At 40.7% G+C, this 20411-nt stretch overlaps 1 protein-coding gene across 2 annotated transcripts in view; it reads left to right on the forward strand.

The window, feature by feature from the left end:
• LOC114549439 (sodium/hydrogen exchanger 9) overlaps positions 1-20411 on the forward strand; it is a 68824-nt gene that overhangs the window by 30447 nt on the left and 17966 nt on the right. For both annotated transcript variants that reach the window (XM_028569743.1, XM_028569744.1), the window contains 3 exons: positions 782-892; positions 4413-4524; positions 5844-5997. In XM_028569743.1, the coding sequence (XP_028425544.1) occupies positions 782-892; positions 4413-4524; positions 5844-5997 (377 nt within the window). The remainder of the gene's footprint in view (positions 1-781; positions 893-4412; positions 4525-5843; positions 5998-20411) is intronic.

The following is a 20411-nucleotide window of genomic DNA, read 5'->3' on the forward strand; positions in this document are numbered from 1 at the left end:
TGTGATGTGAGACGCTTAAGGGAAAAGGTACATTAATTCAATTAGATAGCTTTTTACACAAGCTTTACTGCAAAGCTGGTTTAACTGGTAAAAACAGAAAATAATAAGTCATTAATGAAATCATAACATCTGCTCTAATTACATCCAGATACAACATAAGGACCGTAATAAATATTAGATTTCTTATGCAGAAATGCCCCATTAAAATTATTCAAATTCAATTTTTATCCAAAGTAAATGACATCCAAGCACTTTGATATGGCCTGGATCATTACAGGAACTGCAGTTCCTGTAATGATCACTACATGTAGGACTGAGTTGTAATATTCCTTTATCAGGAAGTATCATGAGAAAGGAACAAGTTATTAGCTGGTCTTTTTAAGTCAAGAAAGCTACTCTTTACACATTTGCACAAACAGCACGTGTCACATAAGAATGATGACAAGAACATGTCTGGTGCTACATGCAACCACATTAAGGCCTCGAGCTGTAGATGTTTGCAGTTGCTGCCGCAAAGGATCAGGGAATAACATCAACACTGGATTTGTCGTGTTTGTGCAAATCTAAGCCTGTTTACCCATTTTCAGATATGATCCGAGTCCTTCACTGTCACCCCACTACACACACACACACACGCACGCGCACACGCACACACACACACACACACACACACACACACACACACACACACACACACACACACACCCTCCACCCTGATCCCCTCCCCATCTCGGATGACCTTCTCCCTCATGATCCTCTCAATCCCTTTTATAATTTGCAGCTCTTTGAAGTCTTCAATTTCCTGGGGGAGATTTTCATCTTCAGCTACATGGGATATGCATTGTTGACGTTTCCTCACGTCTTCAAAGCTCTCTTCATTACTGGGGCATTTGTATCCTTTTCTGCTAAATGACGGAGCATCTTCCCTCCCTGCTGTGCAGGCTTTGGATCCCACTCAGACCCCCAGGAATGATGTTCTGTTCCGTTTTGTTCTGTGTTTTCTACATTCTGTCATAATCCTTATCTGCACAATCATCTGCCACTTATTTGACCAGAGTGGTTTTCCTGTTTTCTACCTTGCCTCTCTGCTGCAGTGCAGTAATTTCCCCAGTCCTTTAAAAAAACCTCAGCACTTAAATTGTACAGGTTTGATCCGGTGAGCTCTGCAAATGCCATTCAGTCGGTCTCTCATGATCCCCATCTCTGCAGAATAAGATGTTGCAGTGCAGCATTTGCTCTGAGGAATGCCTATGAAACACAAATTTAAATTGGTCCTTGATTATTGTTACTGCTGCTTGATTTCCGTTCTCTAGCAAAGCTCAGTGGAATAAAGATGGTTGCCTGTTTTAAATAAGCTTACAGTACTTTAATTTGTAGTGGATTATGCCCCATATCCCTTTTGAGGTTGAAGATTAAATCTTATTAGTTCTTGAATCTCCAGTGAAAGAAGTTTCTTCTGTTCTCTAAGGTTTTCCCATCTCGTCAAGGAAAACAACAATCCACTCTAAAATGTTTTTAACACTGTTATACAGCTATTGGTGACATATTTGCACATAAATGCAAAGTATATTTATCTTATTCTCATTCACTGACCAAATGTAGAAACAGATAATGCATTTACAAAGATTTTTGATAATCAATTAATTATTTAAGTCATATATTGTGCAAAAATGCCTGGTTCGAGCTTCTCAAATGTAAGGATTATTGTTTTTGTCAATTGTATATCACTGTTACCCGAATGTAACGTCAATTTAGGCTCTGGGAAATTGGGATGATGAGCAATTTTTTAACTAAATGATTTATTAAATAATACCAAAAAATAATGAGGATTAATTGATACAAGTTTGACTGTACCTTATATGTAGTCAACAGTAAATGGTCAAGTTGGGGGCGTAAAAATGCTTAGACTTAAAATATTGCACATAGACTCAAAAACCATGCCGGCAGAAATCCATCCCAGAAGATGCATTAAGGCGCTGACACACCAACCTAATTATCGTCCGTCGGACAGTCTGGCGAGGTCGGTGACCCGAGTCTGTTTGGTGTGTTCCGTCGTCATCGGCCTTCATTTGGGCCAATTTTCCTTGTTAAATCGGCCAGTGGGCTGTCGGACTTAATGACCAATTACCGGAAATGACGAGCGGGATGAGTGTGACGAACGCCTCTCAAAATCTGATGAAAACCTTTTAAACTGACCTTTGTTGATCTGAAATGAAGACAGATTCAGCAACTGCATGGCCTATTTCTCGCTTAAAATGTTTTCAGAAACACTTTTCGGTGAACTGTTTTCGTAAAATACGAGATCGTAGTCTGAACGAGCTTCCATTACGGTCTGGCTTTGAAATTCGGGAGAAGCCATACCCACGTGACGCATTCGTCCAATCAGCTGCCGGTTTTCATTTTTTGGGTGACAATACAGATTAGCGGCGCCTGCTGTTATGGAGACGTATTATCGCGCACATGCAAAATGTACGCACAAGTCGGCGTCGCTTCAGTGTGTTCCGAGGCACTTTTTTGACCAACTCGTGGAGACTGATCAGTCCGACTGCCTTTTCTGCTGACGGTCGGTTGTTGGGTTGGTGTGTCAGAGCCTTTAGTTTCTTCTCTGACTGGAGTGTCTGCAGACCAGAATGCAAAGCAGCTACAAAACATGATTGTGTTATCAAAAAGCCATCAGCCCCTTAATGATACTTATACATGTTAAAGTTATACTATCATAACAGATGGTTCATATTCACAGCTGCTGTTGTATCCGTCAGCTTTACTTCCTGAAGGGAACAGAGGGGTAGTAATGGACTGCTGGCTACAATTGTCCTTGCCGGAGAGCTGGCATGACCATAGCGTATGCCCGAGGAGAGACTCTAGTGGCTGCACTCCAAGGGGCTGTTCTTTCACAGTCCAGTGCCCAGATGGCCAGCAATTATTATTACAATCCATCTTCCACCATAGGGTCAAAGGAGCCAGAGAAAGAGTCCACTGAGCGGATTCTTTTTCCAATGCTCTTATGTTCAGTGTGAGGGGCTGCCAGGGAGACAATGTTTGGCTTGAGCTTTGAGCCTGGCAAACTGCACCTACTGGAAGCTGACCCGGAAATACAAACAGGAATAAATGGAGGTCAAAGTCATCTTGTACGGTTCTAAAAGGGTCTATAAAAATGAAATAACCCCAGTGATTCAAGCCTGTTAATCGCTCTTTGGTTACGCAGTAGATTTTAATCGCCGTAGCTTGCAGCCTTTTGCCAGTGACAATGGAGATGGGCTTTATTTGAAATGAGGCTGAGATGAAAGTGCTTAATTACCTCCATTCAAATAGCTTAGAGGCCTTTGATGAATAGAAATGACTGCTTTTGGGAGCAGGATATTGCTTTTGAAAATCCATAGGGTGCATGAGATCTAATATTGACTGCAGGGTGCGGGGGAGCTCTGTTTTAGTAATAGCCCTGTCAGACTTTGGTCCCCTGCCTAAAATATTGGTCCCTTTATTATTGCAGGCATCATATTTACTTATTGTAGAAAATTATGCTAAAACAGGGGTATCTATGTGCATTGAGGATTTTTATGCATCAAAAGTAAAAGAGGTTCCAAAGAAGTGTTTTTTAAAAGTTTAAAAAGCTTGCTTGATCTCCTCCAGCCCGGCCTCTTCCGGTTTTTAACTTAGACTTGGGTACCACTAACAAGAACTTACCGGAGAATCTCAGGCTGCACTCAGGCTCATATGAGGTTCGGAGGTTTTATGGGGCTGCTGTACGTTTTCCTAAATGTATCAGAAAAGATGTTAAGTGTATCCAGGACAGCAGCTATGTCCCTGATAGTTGTACAGATATCCTCTCCCAAACTGCTGCCCAGGACACTTAGCATTCAGTCCCATCCTATGTGAAACATCAAAGTGTGTGTGGAGGGCAGAGACAGCTGGCAGAGCCTGATTGGCTTCATGCCTCGACATGGTGCCACAGTGCTGTATTTGCATGCTAAAAAGAAAATATCCAGAGATTATTTTGTTATGTGTGTGCACATGTGTTGATATTCATAGGTGTAATTTTACAGCCTGATCTTGCATATAATTAGCACGTTTGTCTGGAATTTTGTATTTTGTCTGATATGTATTAAAAGGATCGATGTGAAGTCAACCAGGGGTATTCTTTTAGAATAAATTACAAAAGCAAAACCTTAACTCAATTTATCAATAATTGAACCTAACCTGACTGCAGACTTAATCTCAAACAGTTTAAATGCAACTGAATGCATGCATGCATTTCTGACAAAAATATATCAGTTTTTCTAGTATAATGCAAAGAATCCAAATTCCCATGGCAACATGTTGACTCATAAGTGTACTTTAACGTGTGTGTGTGTGTGTGTGTGTGTGTGTTTTAGTCACAAGTATTCTCCTTAATCTGCGCTCATTATGAACAGATCTCCATCTTTATATCAAGAGCCTGCAACATCTACCCCTTTTCATTCCTCCTCAACCTGGGACGCACAACCAAGATACCTTGCCCCTTCCAGCACTTCATGATGTTTGCAGGTACTGTTCTTGATACCTATTGATAAATGTTGGGTTGGTAATATTATTGCTGCAAGAAGCTAATTTACCCTATGAAAACTCTTTAATTATTCCATTCTCTTCACTGTGCCTGCAGCTTATGGCATTAGTGAGGATGCTGAAAGTACAGTGTGTTGTGTGTGTGTGTGTGTGTGTGTGTGTGTGTGTGTGTGTGTGTGTGTGCGTGTTTGTGTGTGTGTGTGTGTGTTGTGGGGACCATAGACTGCATATTAATGGGAAGCGCATGTGTGATGTCACCCATTGGTTTGTGGAGATCTGCTATCCGTCGCCGAGTTTGCCGTTACAGGCGCAGACATCCTGGTTGCAGATGTGACGATTTTAGACGAGAGGGAGGAGCTGCTTACACTCTACGTTACGTTACACACTTTCACCGGTAATCACATCCTAGCCACGCCCTAAAAGGCCCCCTTCTTTATCGACGATTTTAAAATCAACGAGACCATAATTAAAAAAATGTACATCATTCTGTGTTGCAGAAGACTTAAAACTAGCGATTGAGACCATAAACTCATTATGAAAATGTTTACTGAGGTAATAAATGAGTAATAAAGTGACTTCTAAAGAAACCAACCTCCTTTTGCAACCGTACGTGTCGCCCCCTGCTGGAATTCAGATAGAATGCAGGTTTAAGGCACTTCCGCATTTGCAGCACTTCGTCAAACCGGATGCGTTGTCCGTTAATATTAACAGTCTATGGTGTGGACACAAAGACGTGCCATCCTAAGGCTTTATAATAATAGATATATATTAATAATTCACTCATCCTTTTCTATTTTTGTATCTGTATTTTGCAGAAGACTAAATAAGGCATCGCCTCACTTTAGTGTTTAATGGTTGAAGCTCTGAATGGTTTGATGATGCAGGAGAAAGGGATATCCGAGTAGCGCAGCAACAGCATGTTTCGCTGCTGACCCACTTTACCTCTTACATAAGAAGGCTTCTTTGTAAAAAGCCCTTGTCTTGCTATTTTAAAAAAAAAACTCCCCACCATCACCACCACCTCCCCCATCTGTTCCTTGTGGCAGTAAAGGATTTGCTCTGGGAATTGTTTTGGCTTTAAGTATTATGTCACCACTGTACAGCAATCTAGAAGTTTGTTTTGGTGCTGCTTGTTTGTGAGCAGCTGGTCTATGATAGTGATAGGTTGTATTCTGTTACCCATGGACAGAGTTATTAACTGGGTAGTTTGCTCCTGCCTTTTTCTAATAATTGGTTGGTAGGTGGTTTGATGGATGGCAGTAATATAGCCCTTTGCTCAGAAAGGTCTTCTCTGTTCTCAGGTTTCAGGGGGGCTGTAGCGTTAAGCCTGGCTCTGAGAGACACATCCACAGAAGTGAGGCGCACCATCCTCACCACCACTCTGCTGCTGGTCAGCTTCACCATCTGGCTGCTGGGTACGGCTGCTCATCCCATGCTGCGCCGTCTGAACATCAGGTTAGTGCTACCACCTCTCCAAGCAGCACCGTCACTAGACGCAAGTCAAACCTATCGTCCTGTCTGTCACTTTTCCATCATTTGTGGTTTCCCTGTCTCTCAAACACACAGACACAGCTATATTAGACTCTGACATTAAGTATTTAGCCAACAGCTCTTTGTAAAGCTTTTTTTCTGCATGTTTAAACTCTACCTCCTCCCGTTGCAGCTCAGCCCTACGCAGGCACTTAGCTCAGTGTGTCTGCTCCGACTCTGACCTCTATTAGTGTTTTGCACGGCTGGTGCACAGGGCAAAAAGCTGGTCTGCAGGTCCCTGGAAACATGTTAGTGAGGAGATGGCACTTAAATGCAGCTTGCCACCCTGTACACAGAAACCCGTGTATACACTACACTATAGCCATATAAAATGAACACATAAGACACACACAAGTCTGCGTACTATCTGTGTTTTAAAAGGCCAGTGGGCGATAATGATTAAGGAGTGCAGAAGAGGCGTGAAGGATGCAAGGCAGTAATTAGATACTTATATTATTAAAGTGTAATCTATGGCCCAGATCACAGTGGTATAATTTACTCCCACAGTCTTTCAAATGCAGTGCTTTTGAATCTCCTGTGGTTTTCAGTTGTGTGTGTGTGTGTGTGTGTGTGTGTGTGTGTGTGTGTGTGAAGCCTATGTAACTATAAGAAAAAAGTCTTGAAAAGAAATCCGTACAGAAATAGCAAATGTTTTATTAGAATAAGTAAATAGAAGAATTAAATTTTTTTTTTCAAGTTCAGTAAAAATTGCCCAATTACAGTGTTCCCCACACATGGACTAATTTGTGACGGTGCGCCATACAAGCAACACCAGCCGCCACATATCGCGTTTCGTTATTAATTTCTTTTTTTTAACGCTATTTAAAACACGCAGCGTATTCGTTCAGCTGCATTTCCTTTCCCTGCTCTCCTCCATCTCTCTGTCGCTCACGCGTCTCTCACACATATACACAAATACACACACAGCCCCTCCCCCCGTACACACAGCGTCTGTCTCCATCAAAACGAGAGAAGACGGCTGGCGAAATTCACAAGTTCACGAAAGGTTGGTATCTCGTGAACACCTTTACACAATCACACATTAAAAAGTGCTATAAAAACTCTTTTATATACTGAATACAATGTTGTCAGTGTGTTAATGTTGGAGTCCCGACCCGACTCTTAGCAAACAAGCGATTGTGCCCGCTTTAGAAAGTAACTAGTCGCAAGTTGCGGTAAAATGCAGTTGGGTTGTTGAGGTCAAAACACTATATAGCAGCAATGAATCAAATAAACTTATTATAAATAATGTTATATCATTTTTTTACTCTTACACTGAATGTTTGCTGCTTCAATCCAGAGGAGTATTGAAAAGTATTTTCCGCGACTGTAAAAAGGAAAGTGTTGAGGATGAGGACCAGCCTGAACCGGAGCTATAAGTCTGGAACAGAGCTGAACAGTCCGACCAGTGTAATTAGTTATCTATGACAGGGTCAGGGAGAGCTAGAGATAGATTTGTTAGGCATTGAAGAAAGGAGGATAGCATCCAACAGTATTTTGTGATTGTTACAAAAATAAGTATTCTCCCCCCCCACACCACCATCCCCACCCCCCACCCCGTTCGCGCCACAAATTGCTTTCTAATCTGTGGGAAACACTGAATTTGATATTTAAAAATTGTATTTAAAGGAAAAAAAAAACATTAAAAGAAAATACAATGTATCCAAAAGTGCACACCCTGGACCATTTTTGAACATTAAAAGGCCCTCTCTCAGAGCTACAAGACACAGACAATGAAGCAGTTTGTGATGTCTAACGGAACCTGCAGCTGCTCTATTGTCAATGAATTGCAGATTGGTTTTGGTAATTCAATCTGCCAAGTTGTTTGTTGGAGCTTTTACAGCCAAATAAGCTTCATCTCATTGTAATTCTAATGTTTATGAACCAGACCAAAAACCAATATCTCTGTAAATCCCCCAGGGCACTGGATTTGTGTCCACAAACACGGGTCTCTTGTTCTGTGTCAGCCAAGCAGTTTAAGGAGTTTTTGTTGTTTCTAGATCCTATCTTCAGTGTTACAGATTACACATAGCAACTTCCAAATGCTGGTGAAATCTGTTTCTGGAAGATAAATTTTTAAGGGCTATTAGTAGTTTTTTTAAACAATATGAAAGCCTTTACTGTTACAGTCTCTCTGGCTCCTGACTGAGTTGTTACCCTGACTGTAATTGCGACTTTCACATCATGATGAGTTCATGATCCTATGTTGACCGTCTGTAAATCACATCAAAACTTGCTTTCAAGTATTTTTAATCAACATTAAATATGTGTGCCTAAATAGGCATTAATCAAGATTACAGATCCTCTCCAGACATGGTATAAGATATTTAAAAACACTAATAACAAAAAATAAAACAATAATTTGTGTCTTGAAATTAATGAGAAAAGCACAAATAAAACAAAAATACAGAAACTGTAATTTATACATGTATATAAATGTAATGTAAAATAGAAATGTAAAATGGCAAGCAGTGTTCTGACAAGCAGAAAATCATGTATAAACTCATTTCTTATAGTGATGGCTTATTGAGAAAATTGGTTTCCAGGGCCTTTTAAATTGGCACACAGTGGCAGACTGTGCAGCTGAAACAATAATGGAAATGCATAATGTGACGTAGTATTTCATTAAAATACATGTATTAGTTTAATTAGATTTAAAAAAAAACATTTATCAGCAGGGCTGATAATCCTATCCGTGGAAAACTTCACCTTTTCAGTTTTTGACTTATATTATAGTTTTACCTCATGACTATCCTTGCGTGCGTGTGTGTGTGTGTGCGTACATGTGGATATCTGTCCTGAATAATACACTCTATTGACTGCACATTTCTATCCCCATGACACTGCTGTCTTTGTGGGTAGTCATACCATCTGTGGAGCCCATCACAGTACACTGCGTCGAGCCTTCAGGGCTGTCATGTTTCAGAGAATAGCTCTGTTTTCCTCACTTCCCATCCAAAACTCCCACCTCTACTTCCCTTATCCAATTGTATGAAGTGAAGAGACAAGTAACAACTTTAAATGTCTTAGGTGAATAATACATTACATCTCTTCACCTGGAGAAAATTCAACTTCCATTCAATCTCTGAAATGGCTTTGTGGAGGAGTCTTTGAAAGTTGTACTCTGTGTGAAATTACTACTTTTTTTCTTCTTCTTTTTTACCCCCATAGCTACCTCAAAAGACCTACCACTGCAGGCATTAAATAAAAGAAAAAGAGGTAGTAAAAATGTCTTTTGTTTCCACTTTGTGAAATTTGCTCAAGAAAGCTGGTATCGCAGCTAATAAGGTGCTGGGTGTATGTGTGTGGGTGCAGTAAAGCATGCCGGTCTGCACTGTAGACAGGAAATGGTGATGTCTTTTCAATCTGACATTAGGTTTTGTATGTCCTATTAAAACACTAAAGACATTGGTTGTTTACAGATCTGAGTAGGCCAGATGAATAAACAGACAAACTTAACCGTTTGTATCCTCACTGCTGAGTGTAGCCCAATAACCTAGAACAATTTCCAACCACAAAGTGGGCACTGGAATTCATTCACTTTTATACCTGAGGCTTAATGGAAAACCATATCATGTCAATATACAGGAGGATGCCATTGTTTGTTCCACTACTCTGCTATCTTAAGACTCTCACAGCCACACACACACACACACACACAAACATCCAAAAACACACCCAGAAATACATGCCGTACAGAGGTGAGCTGAGCTAAAATGGGTAAACTGTCTGTCCATCTGCAATGTGAAATTCATGGGCTTCATGTATAGATAGATGGTTAGGGCTCAAATCAGACGAGAACATTGCCTCCATTTTCAGTCAGCTCACTGTTCAGTCACACATCAGAATACAAGACAAAATGTGCTTTTAAAGCCTAAAGTCTGTCACCTCTCGCCAATTCCTCTCTTTTGCTCTCCATTTCAGTCTCAATTTCAAGGTACATTATTACCCACACTTGAGTTTCATCATGCCGCTGCAAAATAAAGCGATTATTTACATTAATCTGCATACAGTAATGCAAATATTATTTCACTGTATTGTGCAAGTGATCGTAATTATTGATGTATTTCAACACAATTTACCATGAAACTGTATAATGGTCTTTTTTTTTCTCTAGTTCTCGTTTTTTCCTCTGCATTGTCATGCTTGTTGCTAAAAGATCAATCCCATCCTCCAGATGAGACGTTTGCTTTCCGATGTAAAAACCCATACACATTTTAGACAGTCTGGAAAAGAGCAGTCTTTTTTTTTTTTTTTTGCTGTACTTTATGTGTTGAAGATGAAATGCAAGTCTGGTATGTCCTGATGGGTTGGACAAGTTAAAATTATTGAGACAGGTGCATTGTGTAAATGATAAATATGTCAACTCTTGGCAATATGTATATTAGAGGTTACCTATAACTCTTGGAACAATTCTAATGAGTTGTGGGATTTTTGTTTTTAAATAATCCTATATGTTATCTTTCAAGTATATCTGATAATTTAGGAGATTTGGTTTTATATGATGAATTGTACCATGCATACAACGAGTTGTGCTAATGTCGCTTGGGTTTATTTGTGTATAGTATTTTCTGACCCACACCTGGGGCTAATTAATGAATAATGATTGAATATTACTGTCTGTTTGTCCGCAATATTCAAGTCTATAGGAAAGACTTCAGGTCAAAACATGTGAAGCTTTTTTTTTTTATAAAAGATACATGTAAGAGGTTTATATGATATTTGAATAATTAAATATGTGTGCACCTCACCACATATGCATAGACTGCTTGTGTTTGTGCTCAGTACTCCACCCTTGTTTGGAGCCATGAAAATAACTAAACGGTCCCAGGAAGGCAAAAAGTTGCCTTGTGCCTGATGAAACTGTCAATCTGCCAGCATGTCCTTTCACCAGCATGGAAAACATTTGTTTTTGTGTTCACAGCCACTATTTGTGATAGGTCAGTATTAACATAGAATACATCATCCTCCTTAAGGCTATTTCAGTCTTTACAGTACGGTAGTATTAGTGTAATTTAGGACACTGAAACACTGTTTCCTGAATCCCCTGAAATATAAACTCTTCAAACTGTTTTTTAATGGTCTAATTCAAATCTGAGAATCAGTCATATGCCCAAAATAAAGACTTATTATAGACTCACATTTCTTATTTGTCAAACATTGACAGTTGCTTCCAACTCAGCAATTAAAAAGAAACAATGTTAAATTATAACAAATGACGTCATGTCACAGTGTTCTGTTTGTTTCTGTCTTTTCCTTTCCACATGTAACTCAATGCCCAAGCAGTACCACAAGCACTCAGACACACACATGCTCGCACAATGTCACACTACCAGTTCTCAGTCTCGGTCTGTCTCCTTGGCTTTGATAAGGGCTGGAGGTGGCAGGATACCCCTGGGGAGATCTAACACCCAGTCACAGTGAGCAGTCTGGGGCCCCTCGGCTTTGAACGTTGGCCAGTCATGTCCTCTTCAAGCCCTTTCACTTTGAATATCATTATTTTCCCTCAGCCCAGCTCAGATTAATAGTTTTATTTTGCTTTTAGCATTTGTTCTTATCTATTATTAGTGGTAGCTGTATAATGTGCAGTTGCAAGGTCTTTGGACTCACTGCCTCTGCTCTGTGCTAAACCTACTGCAGTTTATAGCTTTGCTGTCCGTTCTTCCTTAATGTCATGAAAAGGGGAGATATGTGTTCTCTCTGGGTTTTTAGCTACAAAAGCGTCATGGCTCTATGGATGGCGTTTAATTAAGAAGTGTTAGCATGCTAACAGGCTAAACTAAGATGGTTTCTAGGGGTGGAAATCACCAGAGGCCTCACGATACGATATCATCACGATACTTATGTCACTATACGATATTATTGCGATTTTAAACATATTGCAATATTTTGGGATATATTGCAATTTATTACCTTTTACAACTTCAAAGTTTTCCCACTTTCAAATTATGTCCCTAAAAGGAAACTTTGTCAGCATCTGTTTTATCTAAAAAGATACATTTCTGCATTTGTTCATCTCACTTCAATTTCATTGCTGCAAAATGGGATTGTTAAGCAAACAAACTGACCAACACATATATAATAATAGCTCCATACTCAGCGTCTATGTATCGATACAGTATTGCAACGGAAAATATTGCGATACTATGCTGTATCGATTTTTTCCCCCACCCCTAATGGTTACCCTGGTCTATATTACCTGATTAATATCAGCATGTTAGCATTGTCACTGTGGGCTCATTAGCATGTTGATTTTTGCATTTAGCTAAAAGCACCGCTGTGCCTAAATACAGCCACACGGAGCTGCTAGCATGGCTGTACACTTTCTGTAGTCTTGTTAATTTGCATACTCCATGGAGCAGGAGTGATGGAAAGACAGAACAAGATGACTAAATAGCTCAAATGCACACCATTTCCTCTTCACAGTTCTTTTGAGATGATGTAATTTTTAAATATGTTAGGGTGGTCATAGGGTAGGAGGCCTTGCTCTCTCGCTGTAGTATGTTGGAGGCTAAGATGGAACAGCTGAAGCCTGGCTAATGACTGACATTTTGTTTTGAGTAGACAGATGGACTGGTGGAAAACCACGTCTTTTGTCACTCACTCTCCTTCAAGCACCACTGACCTCTTATCTATCTCTCTCTCATGACATCCATCTGCCTGTTGAGCTGAGATAAAACATTTCCAATTGTGGGGACTGTGTAGTACAAGAATAAGGCCACACACACACATTTACACACCTCCTCCCTCCTAATATATAGGCATAACAGAGTGAAGGAGAGGGGAAAGTCACCCACATATCCGCATGTACACAGGCAAATACACACTGCCCATAATAAAAGGATGTCAGCCCGATTGGATGGTAGATATTTCAAAGGACTTAAAAGATGAATGGCTCCTGCATAGGTTTACCCCTACTGATAAGAAAAGGAGGCAATAAGACAGAGGACATGAGAGAGAAAAGCTTAAATCCTGACTTCTCCTTTCTGTCCAGTCAAAGTGATTGCTTTGTAACAAATGCAAATGGAAAAATATACAAGTGTGAATTAAAAAAACAATCTTCAAGAAGAGATGACTTTGGAACATAGACAGGGTACAGAGGCTTTTCTTTTTTGCTTTAAAAATGTACAAAAAACATATTCTTTAAATGGGATTTCCAAAGCAATCTTTATTGTACAATAGCTTTCTGAATGTGGAAAATGATCCGTCTTTTCTATCTTTTAAGGGGGTGAGGTGACTGTTGGTCAGATTTGTCAAGCATAATGCATCTGATATGAACACTGAATTTTTTTCCACAAAACACATTCATTTTTAATGTAGCCTCATGATGGATTGGAGCTATAATACTGTTCCCAGAACACTTGGTCGCTGTTATTTATCAAAACAACCTGCAGTTCTCTCTCTTCTTCTCTTCCTCAATTTTCTTCTTCCCCTGTTCCTCCTTGGGTGATTTCCACTCCCTTGCTGACTGAAAGTTAAGTCTCATTTCTTATTACATTGAGCTCAGCTTCAGTTGGGTGACTGGGTTTAGATGTGCAGTACTAAGTCACAGTGGAGCCCTGCAAATTGAGCCAGCCGCACCGACCATTGATTATGTCTCCTGAGTGTTGAAGAACCAAGCTTCATTTTAACATTTCAGACGGTTCTTCTCTCAGTCAGGGAAAAAGTTCTGCCATTAAAATTCAGCCTTTCCTCGTCCGCAAGTGGCTCTCAGCTCCAAATAGAAATGACGACAAGCTGACATTTGCCATTTCTGTCTGCGCCAGGCAGCATAGCATTCTCACCAGTCAGTCTAGCTAACTTTATTTTGCTAAGACTGAAGTTGCCTTGTATGTACTTCACACTTAATCTACATTCATGAAGGAGGAAAGAGTCAGTCAGTGCAAATTGTAGGGTGGTAGGGTAAGGCTTAAGTGCTATATTCAGGGTCTGAAAACAGGCTAGTTCCTGGGATAAGTAGGACGCTAATTGGAGATGTTGCTGTTGGGAACATAATGAGAGAGGTGGAGGCTGGAAGAGGCTAGTGAATTATAATTCTGATGTTGATCAGACGTGAAACGTTATCTTTTCACATTAGCCTGCCAGGGTTACGTTCTGTGGCACCAGATACAGATAGTCCTCTCTCAGCTCAACTATCAACACTCCTATGTGTGTTAATAGTTTAGCTGTGTGTGTGTGTGTGTGTGTGTGTGTGTGTGTGTGTGTGTGTGTGTGTGTGTGTGTGTGTGTGTGTGTGTGTGTGTGTGCGCGCACGTGCGTGTGCACAGACAATAGTAAACAGGTGAGAGCTCACAGAGTGCATGCGCTGCTGTTAATACACTGCTCTCCCCTCTCTGACACACAGTTCAATGGGTTTCCTCTCACAGTGGATTGATAGTTGTGGCGTTGTGCAGAGAGACTGAACAGATTGCTGTGGTAACCCCGTCTGTCAGATCAGCCAATACGGCAAGTTTATCAGGTGGAGATTGACTCAGGACGCGGGTCTCATACATTGGAGTCCTGTGCTCCAGCCTCCACTAAAAAGGCCCAGAGGCCCAGGCTAATGGATGTGACGTCAATACGAAGAGGGTGGAGGAGAGCCATTAAAAAGAGCATCAGGGCAATAAAAGTGCCTGTGTGTGTGTGTGTGTGTGTGTGTGTGTGTCTACTTGTGTGGGTGTATGAGGGGAATGTTGCATGAACATCACATGCAAATGGGATACACAGAAATACAAAGGGGTATGTTGAGAAGTGTTTTTGAATTTATTGTTTTAACATAGTCTCAGTTAAACACCAGAGAAGGAGTGAGGTAATAGAAAATATAGTGAGGACATCAGTATGTGCAGTGTGCATCTCTGGCAGGTGTCTGTGGGCTGGAAGACGATCCACACATGAGTATGAATAATAAAACAGACACAGGGTGCCTCTCTCACACATGCATAAATGCAAACGCACACAAATGCACGTGCACGCACATTTTTCCACTCCGCTGCTGAATGAACAATGCTTTAAGAATGTGGTCTGCATGGAGTCCTCCGAGGGAACGGGAAAGCGGTAATGAGGGTTGATGGATGGTACTGATGGGGCTAAATTTGCAACACTGCAGAGAATGGCGGAGGTAGGGATAGAAAGTGTGTTTGAAATACTCAACACTGCATCGTTGTGTGTGTGTTGTTGTTGTTTACGAGGAGAGTTTGTGTGGGAGAGTTGGGCTACTCTATGTGAGCGGAGAGCGCTAATGAATCCAACTTACCCAGCATCCCCAGCTGCCTAGCGACCTGGCCTCTCAATCACTCTCAATGGGCAACTCTTATTTATAGAGCCATTATTTTTAGCCCTCTATCATTTCAGCCCTCTGCCTCTTGGAAAATTACAGAAAGAACACTGGGAAGAAAGATGGAGACAGAAAATTGGAGAGACAGTCTGAAAAGATGAAAAAAAAATCCATTGAATCAAGTTAATTTTTATTCTCGTAAGAGAAAATTCTGTTGTTTTTTTCTCTCAAAGTTTTGGCCTTCTTTCTTACCAATTATAAAAAGAAAAAAAGTTAATTTTCTGAGACCTTGGAATGTAGCACAAGAGGGGAAGAGACATGAAAGATCAGACAGGTTGTAGACTCTAAGTTTAGCTATTCTCTCCAAAACGCTTATGTGGAAGTGTGCTCCCCCAAAATGTTGGTTATAAAATGTCATAACATAAAAAAAAAGTTTTTAGCTGAAAGCCAACATCGGGATGCTAACATGCTGTTGTTTAGAAGGTAATGTTTACCAGCTTTGCATGTTAGCATGCTAACATTTGCTAATTAGCACTAAACACAAGATGAATTTGATCTGACGCCACTAGCCTGGCAAAAAATTAAGAGAACGGTCTGCCAAATGTGATGGATATCCACACAAAACAACTTTTGTAATAATGTTTAAGTTTATGTTTATTTTGACTTCCTGTTGGGTTTGTTTACAACCTGTCTGATGGCTAGTATTTCTTGCCCTGTTTGACTCTGTCCTAGCAATAAGTAATAAGACCCTGTTTGTGGAAAAAAAAACAGTCAGGTCAACAGATAAGACTCTTAGCTGTTGACCTTACTGGTTTCTAAGAGGATGCATTCCTCTCTTTAGACACTGATCTATCGTTTCTTTTTGTTAGGTGACTTCCTCCACTCCCTGTCATTGTTAAGGCACATGTAAACCAAGATACCCGTCAAGGTAACACTGTGTCATCCTTGTGGGCCTTTTTTGATTTCTGTCCGTCTCATAAATGATGAGCTGCTCTGCTCTGAATGTTAAGTTCATGACAAGGTTGAAACCCGTCCATTTGTCTTTGATCGGTGCTGTGAAATCTGGGCTCCCTGCGGTTGTTCTTGTTTGGTCCCAACTGCTTGTTCTTGAGGCAAGAAATCATTGGTCAGAAAAAGAACAACAGCATCGGGCAAACACGGGCTCCCAATACACAGATGAGAAAAGAAGCATATTTAATGGTTCAGCAGAATGGGCACACATTGAGAGAAAGAGAGGGGGTTCAGAGAGAAAAATGGATGTAGACTAAGTCACTATGAGACAATCAAGAGAACGCCTAAAGATGGTGCTGGAACGTGCTGGAAGATGGTCATTTATTCAGTCTTGAAAGTTATGTAACTGGTACATAGCTAAGGGTCAGACTTCACCCACAGAAATATGTAGGCCAGTGTGTATGCATGCGGTACATCTGTGTGTATGGCCTTTTGTCTTTTCTAACCTTTCTCACTTGGACTGTAGACCCCACACCTCCAGGCAGAACCAGAGAAAAAGGATAGACTTGGCTGATGAATAGACTTGAGTTGACCATCTGTTCCTGTGTATGTGATCAGTCTGAATTAGGCCCCCTCTCGCACACATAGACACACACAGATACACAATCCCATCCTCTTTCTAACTGGCTTTGTCATGTACTGTATTTCATCAAGCCTCTTACGTGCCCTGGCACGGTGCATCTGGCTGTCCAGTCTGCTATGTCCCGTGGCCATGTGTCTGGACTTCTGTTCAGAGGGTCTGGGGTTTCAGGGAGGAAAAAATGGAGAGGTGGTGGTGGGGGGAGGGATCCTATTGATTCATACCCGCTAGCAACGCGCCAAGAAGCTGCTTTCATAATCCTCCCTCTTAAATAATTCACAACTCGCCCTCAAAATTTCATCAGCACCTACATATAGAGAACAATATCCCCTCACTGCAGCAGCATTGTGAAGATTGTGTTCGTATGAAAGCTGGAGAGGGTGATGAGGCAGCAGATGAGTGAGCAGGTGAAAAAAATGGTTGATGTCCAAACCCCAAAATCAACTATTACAGACCACTTATGCAGCTGCAACACATGCATGTGTGGATCTACAGACATGACAGTATACCAGTTCCATGCCCCGGGGGGTGTGAGACAGTGGTTTGACGCATCTAATTTTGTCAGGCAGAATTGACTAATGGTCATCCTGACCAACTGGCTGCAATGGCAGCAGACTCACAGAAATACACTTTCCTTATCTTCTCACCACTACTATCATATCTTCTTCGTCTTACCTGTGTCAGTTCCACTTGAAAAAAAGGTACACAGTGGTCACAGTGTTCTTATTCAAGTCTCCATCCATTGAAGGTTTAATTTACTTGCCTCTCTTAAGCCCAACTTGAAGTACAAAAAAAAAAAAATAATATATATATATATATTTTTTTTTTTTCCTGTAAAAAAAACAGGAAATCCCTCCAGTCGTAAGCCATTAGCCCAGTGCCATATATAACACAAAACAGGCTACTGTTGTTGGAACTGCCTCGTCATCTTAACCCATATACCACTAAGTCCTTTCTCTGAGATTCTCCTGATATATTTAGCCGGGGCCAGCAAATACCACCCCTTGATCCTCTACTATTAAGAGATGGCACTGTCCAAAAATGACAGTCAAACACAGCATTAAGACATGCCTCAGATTCAGCCATGAGGAGTTTCACCAGTGTTATCTAAAGGAAACATCTGATCTCATAGCCTTGAGGCGGTTTTGGCAAAGATTGAGAAAAAGGAAGAAGGAAGGCAATATAAAGACAGAGATTTGTTCTGTTCCACAATTATGAACGATCCGGCGACTAGAATAGAATTGCAGGCAAGTGCAGCTCCAGTTATTGAAAGCTTCATCAACAATCTTGATTTTAGAGGTTTTCACTGACCACAACCCTTTTCATTATGATTTCCCAGTTGGCAGTGCACGTGCACACACCAGCACGCAGTAATGTAACAGGCTATTATTGTATTTTCAGTCGAACACCTTGCTAGTCATTAACAATCATTTAACAGCTTGAGGTTTTAGAACATTTCATCGAGGACCTAACTGGGGTTGTGAGAGACTTTGGCGTAGCTGTTCATCTTTGTGCACAACTTCCACTTTCACACAATCGTTAATAGTTCTTGCTGATGGCAAACTAGACATTTATGGAGGCAAATACAATGTGGATTTTCTTTCATTTCCCTGTTGTAGATATTGTATTATTGTTCATCTACCGCAATGCTTCTACTGTAGAAAGCATTTGAATAGTTATTATAGATTCACATTGCATGGCTTAATTTACATGCCAACAGTGAACATTTTCAGAAGCAGAGCTTGTGAGCTGTTAATATATCTGCCTAGTAATGTATTTGTCAAAAGTAATGTTATTATTCCTTAAGGGCAGTAAATCTGCACCACCAAAACTGCTTGGCTGGTGGTTGTAGCTCTTTTTTCAAAAGGAATAACTCCCCTCCCATTCCTGTCAGTAATCAGAGAAACATAGTAGCGCTGATGTCTTTTGCAGTGACTGTTATACAGCCAATTCTTGCCTTGCTCTGGATCCCGCTTGCTCCACTAGGCTAACATTAGGCCATTTCCCTGTGTCATGCTGAGACATTCAGGTGAATGTTGTGAGAAGGGAAATTAATTCTGTGTGATGAAAATATCTTTGGCTCCCACAGCCTCCTCTGCTCCCAAATGTCCTTGGTTATCCACAGGGATCCAGCTGGCTGAAATGCTAAAAGACTCCCCTCCTGCTAAACTGACACTGTTTGAAACACTGATGGCTGTCAGCTTCCATGGTGGAGGGATGTCTTTCTCTCCAGCATTTGACACAGTGAGAACATGTAAGAGATGTCTTACAGTATATTGCCATTTTTCTTGTTGATTTTTACCTTTAATCTCATATATATAGCAAAGTAGGATCCTGATACAGTAATGGCATGATACAAGGGAAAACAATGCAGTGGACGAAAGCAGAAAAGTACTTAGTACCTAGTTTATCTCAAGTACTGTACAATACTGAGGTAGACAAGTGGCAAATCGCAGAAAATAAGTAATAAGTAAATTCATTTTTGATTCCTTTTCATTCTTACTCCCTACATTGCCATGAGAAATAAAATTTTTTCTCTTCTACATTTATCTGATGGCTGTAGTTTTGTTCTGTTTTTACATACAAAACACCTTAAATATAGTATCTGGCTATAGTTAAATAATGTAGTTAGATTAGAGACCACCTTGATCAACCAACAACAATAAAGGAAAAGTTGGTCATTTTGGGAAGCATGCTTATTCGCTTTCTTGCCGAGAGTAAGATAAGAGGATCTATATAAAGCGTATATATTCCAAAATGTCCAATTTTTTTTTAACATACTGCTACCACATAAATAATTGAACACATGAAAGGGCAATTCTTCAGAATGAATATGAAAAACAAAATATTCACGGCTAACTCTGGTTTACACCCTGGTTTTACACCCTTTCTATTTGTCAAATATCATTGATCATGCCAAATGAATTGATAAACTAAACTGCCACAGCGCACGGAGCTCCCAGCTGAGCAGAGCAGCAGAGATCTGACGAGATTTGCCGGATGACGCGAATCTCGGCAGACCTCGTCTGCTCTGTGCTCCGCGCACTGGCACCACGGAGGGAAACCAAACACTTATGTTCATCTAAACACAATGCCCACACAAAGATAAAACCGAGCTGGATTAAAATCTGCAAAATATCCCTTTAAGTGCTTTTACACTGCGGGATTATCACTTTTACCTTACTGAAAGACTTGAATACATTTAAATTCAGCCCAGTCTCACGCCAGGTCGTTATATAGTCACGTTATTGTAATCTATTAAGTCGTGGACAGGTTACGTAAATCCCGTTTTTTTCGTGTGGCCATTACGAAATTGAAAGCAATGCATTTTAATGGGAAGCATATTTCGTGATCCCAGAACGAAAGAGAGTAGCGAGTAGTTGATAAGGCGAAAGTCCGCGTAGGGAGGTTGGTCAGGGTGGTGGATGAGTCAGAAAATACAGGACTTTCACCCCGGGGATCGCACCCCGCGTGTGACAGTTCCTTTGTCGGCGT

The sequence above is a fragment of the Perca flavescens genome, chromosome 22, assembly GCF_004354835.1.
Source record: "Perca flavescens isolate YP-PL-M2 chromosome 22, PFLA_1.0, whole genome shotgun sequence".
In the NCBI taxonomy this organism is placed as follows: domain Eukaryota; kingdom Metazoa; phylum Chordata; class Actinopteri; order Perciformes; family Percidae; genus Perca; species Perca flavescens.